At 40.7% G+C, this 7914-nt stretch overlaps 1 protein-coding gene across 1 annotated transcript in view; it reads left to right on the top strand.

Moving 5' to 3' along the window:
* PDE10A (phosphodiesterase 10A) overlaps positions 1–7914 on the top strand; it is a 321369-nt gene that overhangs the window by 199505 nt on the left and 113950 nt on the right. The window contains exons 4-5 of the mRNA XM_006871187.1: positions 4864–4984; positions 6692–6741. Coding sequence (XP_006871249.1) covers positions 4864–4984; positions 6692–6741 — 171 coding nt within the window. The remainder of the gene's footprint in view (positions 1–4863; positions 4985–6691; positions 6742–7914) is intronic.

The raw sequence follows: 7914 nt of genomic DNA, 5'->3' as shown, positions 1-7914 counted from the left end.
GTATTTGTGCCCATTCCAAAGAGAGGTGACCCAAAGGAATTTGGAAATCATCGGACAATATCTTTGCTATCCCATGTGCATGAAATTTTACTAAAGGTAGTACAGAAACAGCTAAAAGCATATATTGACAGAGAACTACCAGGGGTTCAAGCCAGATTCATAAGAGGCTGTGGAATGAGGGATATCATTGCTGATGTCCAATGGATCTTGGCTGAAAGCAGAGAATACCAGAAAAATGTTTACCTATGTTTTATTGACTATGCAAAGCCTTCAATTGTTTGGATCATGACAAGCTATGGACAACATTGCAAAGTATGAGTATTCCAGAACACTTAATTGTGCTCATGGAGACTCTGTACATGGACTAAGAGGCAGTTGTTCAAACAGAACATGGAAACACTGGATGGTTTAAAATAAAGAAAGGTGTGCGACAAGGTTCTATTATTTCGCCTTACTTATTCAACCTGTATGCTGAGCAAATAATCCAAGAAGGTGGATTATATGAAGAAAAACGTGACATCAGGATTGGAGGAAGACTCATTATCAATCTGCAATATGCAGGTGATACAACCTTGCTTGCTGGAAGTGAAGAGGACCTAAAATACTTACTGATGAAGACCAAAGAGCACAGCCTTCAGTATGGATTACATCTCAATATAAAGAAAACAAAAATCTTCACCAGTGGACCAATAAACAACATTCTTACCAACAGAGAAAGGATTGAAGTTGTCAGAGACTTCATTCTTCTTGGATCAACTATCAACATCCATGCAAGCAGCAGTCAAGAAATCAAACAACGTATTGCATTAAGCAAATCTGTTGCACAATACCTGTTTAAAGTGTTGAAGAGTAAAGTTGTCAGTTTGAGGACTACGGTGCGCTAGACCCAAGCCATGGTTTTTTCAATAACCTCATATGCATGCTAAAGCTGAACAGTGAATAAGGAAGATTATAGAAGAATTGATACATTTGAGTTATGGTGTTGGAGAAGAATATTGAAAGTGCCATGGGCTGCCGAAAGAACCAACAGATCTATGTTGGAAGCAGTGCAGCCAGAGTGCTCCTTGGAGGCCAGGATGACCAAACTTTATCTCTCATACCTCAGACATATTGTCCAGAGGGACCAGTCCCTGGAGAAGGACGTTATGTTTGGTAAGGTGGACGGTCAGAGAAAAAGAAGAAGACCTGCATCGAGATGGATTGGCCAAGTGGTAGCATCAATGGGTTCAAGCATGGCAACAATTGTGTGGCTGGCCCAGGATCGGGCAGTGTTTCATTCTGTTGTGTATAGGGTTTCTATGAGTCGATACCAACTCTATGACACCTAACAACAACAACATACCCTTTCAGTGCTTTCCAAAAGATGCTGACTATGATGGTGCCATGTTATTCAGATTAGAACTCTACAGAGTAAGGTTTTAAGTGGTTGTTTGCAAGGCAGCATGGGTACTACAACTAGCCATTTTGTTAATAGCCAAGCATGTTCATCATCCAGGGACTCCCATTCCCTTACAACTAGAATGTAAGTTCTTCAAAGGCAGGGATTTTGTTGACTTTTATGTTTTTATTGTTTAGTAGTAGTGGCTTTGTGTAGTAGATGGACAGTGCATGCTCATTGAGTTTTTGATTAATTAACCAGTCCATTCTTTCATTTTATTTTCATTACTTAGATATTTATTGAATATGGTGATGGTGGGGCTGGTGGTATAATGTGAAGTTGGGTTGGACTCATGATGACTCTGTATAGGGTTTCTGAGTCAGTTAATCTTTGCAGGACTACTGGAAAGGAAAAGCAGACCAGCCTGGAATAGCTAGAGGAACAGAAGGTACTTAGGGAAATAAAAACTAGCAGGACAAATAAAAAAAACAAAAATTGTAGTCTGATTGGCTACTACAAGAAGAAGCAAGTTGTTCGCTGTGGAGCCATCAAGCTAAGCAATGCAATCCCTTCAAGACCAACCACCCTCCAAGACTGAAAGTCAAAGGGAACACATGAGCAGGCATGTAAGCTTTCTGGTGACCATGTTGGTCTCCTGGTGAGTGGAAGAAGGGGGAAGGCAGCAAGGAAGACATGGGCTGAGTTTGACCACATTCCATAGATTCCAATTGACCTGGAAATGAGAGAGTAAGAGAGGGGTTGGTTTGTCAGAAGTGTGGTAAGACCTGTGGACTCCTGAGCCCAGGGACATGAACATACCCGCAGAGGGCTAGAGTTGAGAGCAAAGCACCCAGCTGATGTGAAGTGAGGGGAGATGCACAAGAACACACAGACTTGTAGACAGTATGCACTTGACCTGGCTTCAATCGCTTGATGATCAGAACTCAACCAAAGGAAGATAAAAAATAAGAAGGTATCCCCCCCCCCTTTTTTTTAAATAAATGAAACAAGTTGTAATTGCTACAATTTGATGAGTTTGACCTATACTTAGGGATGTAGTAGCTCAAAATACCAATGGAGAGGATGGAGTCTTCACATCCAAAATCAATCCTATACCCTCTTTATACAGGGTTGATAGTGACAGGCAAATTAGACACTGGCTACCTAAAATGGGTGGGGCTATAAAGGTATGAAGTGACTGGCTTACAAGTTTTCAAGAGGGAGTTTAGTGTCAGAGTGTGTGGGGGAAGGTAGAGTTCCCACTGAATCGTTTTTATCTTGTCTAGCTAGGTCTGGTGAAAGGACATGGGAATAGGATTCTTTTGATTCAATAGTGAGTAATTGATATTATGACTAATTACAACTGTCACAACTGTAAAAGTAGAAGTTTGTATTCAAAAGAGAGGAGTAGTTACTCTTACAGTCCAGGAACAAAGAACCTTAGGACTATCAAAAAAGAAGAGTTCGAGTGGAATGTGGGACCCTATCCAGAGAAACAGCAACACCAGAGAAGAAGGCAGAGGTGAGAGCATGGAGAGAGACAAGCTGAGGACTCTAGACTCAGGGAAAGAGAAAGGCTGTGTGCTGGCAGCCAGGTGCTTGAGGCCAGGAGGCAGCCTTGCAGAATGTGTCCTTTGGTTGTTTAAATGATTGTATATTCCTGAGTGTTTTTGTGTACATCCCTCCCTATCCCCAACAAAACAAAACAAAATAGGGGGGATAGAAACAAATGTTGTTGAATGATGATGCATGGAGGAGATTATAATCATTGAAATGAAATGATGAGTGTAAAACTGATGTTCACCCATGTAAACTAATCACTCAATTCACAATAAAAAAATTAAAATAATAATCTTTATGGGAGCAGAGAGCTTCATGTTTGTCCTGTGGAATGACTGGTAGATTCAAACTTCTGACCTTGCAGCTTGCAGTCCAACTCCTTATCCACTATGCCACCAGGACTCATTTTTTATTGCGCATAGAGGTCAATAATGACAGCCAGTGATAGACCTTTAATTGTAAAAGACATCTGAAGGTTCAGGAATCAGAAAGGTGTTAGGGTTGTGAGCAGTGAGGGCAGGTGGTGTGGGAAGGCTGAGAGACGATGTTTCAGAGGAAGACAGTAGTAGCATTTTTGCAGAGTATGGAAAGCCACTGTTTGAGGAATCTGTCAGTTCTCTGTCTCTATCAAGTGCAATAGGAAGATCCTCTTAAGCCAAGGAAGTAACAGTGTCTTGTTTCAGTTTTTAAATTTACAACATTTGTTGTTTGGAGTCCTAGGAGTCGTCATCTATTTGGTTTCCGTGGTTTGTTTTTTCTGGTTGTTTGGTGACAGGCATAAGAAGGAGGGTTTGGTAAGAGAGAGATGAGTTAGAAACTGACTGTGGTGGTACTAAAGTTCCAACATCTGCCTTCTTCACTCATCTATCCACACCTGTTGCTCATAGATCACCATGCTGACTCCTGCTTCTGTGACTCTGGCCTCCACTCCCCAAACAGGACTGAACTGAAATTTGGAAGCTGGTAGCCACACCCATGGATATAAACAGGTCACAATAACTGCTATGCCCGTGGTTGACTTTTCTAGCATCTTCCAGTGTTTCATTCTGCTCACACACTTTTGTGCTGTCCCTACTGATCAAATTACCTGGTATAGTGTATATAAAACTTACTGGTGAGGAGATCTGAGTGCTGGGACCCAGAGCTGTAGCTAATAGACTGAAAATATGCAGACTACTGAGCCACTCCTCATTCTTCCAGCTCTGGTCCGCAGTTGTAACAGTGGGCTAGTCAGGTCTGTGTCTGCCTCATTCCCGAGTACACCAAGGATCCCATCGAAACAGCCTGCCGACAGCAGCTCCCATTCCAGGTAGCCAGGTGGAGCATTGTCCAGACCAGCAATGTCTCCAGGGACATTGACACAGCAGCCAAGTTTCCTGGTGTTGGGTCCGCCACAGTTGGCGTGACTGGTTCAGGGGCCGGTACTGGGACAGTGTTTGGCAGCTTGATCACCAGCCATGTCAGGATCCCATCTCTCAAGCAGCAGCTCCTCTCCTATACCATTCTGGGCTTTGGACTGTCTAAGGTCATGGGGCCCTTCTGTTTGATGGTCACCTTCCTCTTCCTCTTCTCCAGGTGAGGCTCTGCAGGGATCACCTAGGCTTTACCATTAAATGCAATGTTTCTCTTTAAAAAAAGCAAAAAAAAAAAAAAAAAACAAGCAAAAAAACTGACTTTCAATTTTAGTTTTACGATATTTTGATAGAAATAAGCAGACTTGATACAAATAATTCACAGGCATTTTAATTGTGAATCTGTTAATTTTTTTTATGAGAGATTTTTATGCCTAAATCATGCTCAGTAGAAATATAATGAGTTGCTGGCATATAAATTCATGTATTTTAACAGTACCATTTATCAACAAAAGAATTTTACCAGACAGTTTCAAATTAACTATGTTCTGCCTTCTTGTTTTGCATTTAAAGTACCAAGATACGAATATGCAGGGAGTTGTGTATGAACTCAACAGCTACATAGAGCAGCGTTTGGATGCAGGAGGGGACAACCAACTCCTCCTCTATGAGCTGAGTAGCATCATCAAAATAGGTAAGAGATGCTCTGGACCCCTCTTAATGGGAACATTCAAGCAAAGGGGCTTTCACCCCACAATAGAAACTGAAAGACTGTCGACTTATCAGACAAATGCATGTTAAATGTTGACTTCGTTTGTTCGATCAGACTTAAAGTGGAAAATGTTGCACTATGAAACTAGCAGAAGGAATTGAGCCTAAAAATCCCTAAATTATCTAAGTCCAAACAAGATTTGGAAGAAATGTAAATGTAATTGCCCTGTCTTCCAATGAAAAAGTAGTTTCATTGGATAGAATCAGATCTCTATAAAGGAATTTCTTCCTTTTTAAGGAAGGAACAGACTTTCAAATATATCGGAAGTTGACAACTTCAGACGCTAGGTAAGAAAGAAATAATTTAGATTATGAATTTCATGAGGCCGGTTGTTTCAGAGAATATCGCAGTTCACTAACACACAATTGGAGTCCTAGTGCGGTGCTATAAGATCAGCTATCTGCAAGGTCAGAAGTTCAAATCTACCATTCATTACTAGAAAACCCTATATAAGGCTGCTGAGTCAGGATTGACTTGACGGCTCTTAACATCAGCAACAATACACAGCTGTTTAGAAGGATACCTACAATGGAAATTTTATCCTTTTAAAAATCTGAAATCAAAATGATTATACCACAGATGTTACTAATAATAGAAGTAGCACTGCACAATAAGCACTGGACTGCTAACTAAAAGGTCGACAGTTCAAACCCACCATCTGTTCCTCAGAAACTCTATACAGGGTCACTATGAGTCAGAACCAACTTGAAGGCATTTAACTACCACAGCAACTCACTTAGTCTCATTACAGATTTATGAGGTGTGTCATTGTTTTTGTTAAGTGCTTTGAGTCAGTTTTAACTCATAGCGACCCTGCATAGGGTTTCTGAGGAGCAGCTGATAAGCTTGATCCACTGACCTTGCGGTTCAAACTGACTTTGCAGCCCAGTATCAGGTACCGTTATTAAGACTGTTTTACTTATGAGGAAGCTGTGACTCAGGAAAGTTAAGGAATTACTGTTATTTCTAATCCCAATCCCGTGGATTCTGACGAAAGCCAATCCCATGGAAAAGTGATACACTGGGTTTCCAATCTGGGCAATCCTGCCTGGATGTACACTACTCGTTGCTATGGAAACTGCCTTCCGGATGACCCTGAAGTGATTTTCGAGATGCCTCGCTGTTTCCTATTCAGTGAGGATATGGCAATGCACAGTCCACCCTTGTTAGTTGATTCTTATATTGGCTATTAAGTATGAATACCACTTTTGGCATGCTTAATGCACTGGAAACTAAAAGTAAAATAAAACAAAAATGGATTCCTGGTGTGGTGCTGTAGGATAAGCACTGGACAGCTAACTGCAAGGTTAGAGGTTCAAACCCACCAGCTGCTCCTTGGAAGTCCTATGCAGAATTGTTGTTAGTCCAAACTGACTTTATGGCCCTTAACAACAACAACAACAGTCTTCTATGGGACATTCACTACTATAAAGCATGAGGACTGTAGGAGAATGTTCCAATTGCATTATTGAGTAAAGCCATCAATTACCTTAGTCCATGGCCTGTATAACCATTGATGATGTTAAGAAATCCATTCCAAAGGCTCCTGGGAAGTCTCACCATAGAGAATGCTTGCCTGTTGTTTTCTTCAATTGAGATTAGTCTCTTCCTTTTCTGTTACTTTGGCAGCCACAAAAGCTGATGGATTTGCACTGTATTTCCTTGGAGAGTGCAATAATGTAAGTACCTTGATTTAGATTTTGATGCTCGAGATAAGAAAATAGACATTTTAACAAGAAAGATAATTACATTATTTATGATTTGACAGATGTATCTAACTGAGTACTTCCAACTCGTTTTGTTTTCTTCCTATATGTGGTCATTACTAACCAGGGCTTATACACATGTGTCACCATTGAAGCATAAAATGTTACCATTTCGTTATTACTTTGGGTTTGAGGTTGCTATTTCAGTAATGGCATTCCTGGACTATATTGTTTGGTGCAGAAGAATTCCAGCAGAGTAGGCTGGGGAGTCTGTGCCTTTTTCTGAACACAATATAAAGTCAGACAAAGTTAGGACAGAAGTTTAACCTGTGCTATGTGATTTTTAAGGCCTTTTGTAAATGACTCCAAAGATACACACTGTTCCTAAGCCCAGATTCTTGAAGGCCATGTTCCTGGCTCAGGTCCAATCAGAGCATCAAGCTCTCCAGTGCCTCTTTCCAACTCCTGCATCATGGAAGAATATGCTGTTATCGGGTTAACTTCCTCAGAACACAGCCCCCTGGGTCAAGTGCAGTGTTGACAGGCATTAAACAATATTTTTCAAGATGTTCAAATACTGGCACTTGATCTTTGTTTGAAAACAAACAAACAAACAAAAAAACCATGTACAGTGAAACCAGAGAAAGTCAGAACCTGTATAAAACAGAAGGGAGGAAAACACTAGTATTTTCCACTAAAACAGGCAGCAGAAAAAAGGTAAGACTTGCCTGTGCCCTGTTACAGGCAAAAGTCTTGGGAGACTTGGCAAAACAGACCTGGGAAGGAAGCATGATCCTGTCGACTTCCAGCTGGCACAAGTGTCACTCTGAAAGCTATTTTGACATAAGATTTTGGGCCAGTGGCACTTACAATGGTAGTATAACTGTGTACAAATCTACTGATAGATTTCCATTATAATCATTTACAGCATGTTTCTTAGGTGCTTGACATTGTGATTTGAGACTTGGGATTCATTTTTTCAATATGATATTTGAGAAGATAAAGCCAAATATTACAACAAAATGTGCAAAAATCTGGAATCAGAAAACCAACAATGAAGAACATGCTCAGCATTTCTCAAGCTGGAGGAACTGAAAAAAAAATAATTCAAGCCTCGACTTTCATTATTGAAAGATTCTCTGGGCA

Source organism: Chrysochloris asiatica, unplaced genomic scaffold, assembly GCF_000296735.1.
Source record: "Chrysochloris asiatica unplaced genomic scaffold, ChrAsi1.0 scaffold00162, whole genome shotgun sequence".
Taxonomy (NCBI): domain Eukaryota; kingdom Metazoa; phylum Chordata; class Mammalia; order Afrosoricida; family Chrysochloridae; genus Chrysochloris; species Chrysochloris asiatica.
Note: the sequence above shows the minus strand (reverse complement) of the source record. Positions and strands in the feature narration are given on the sequence as shown.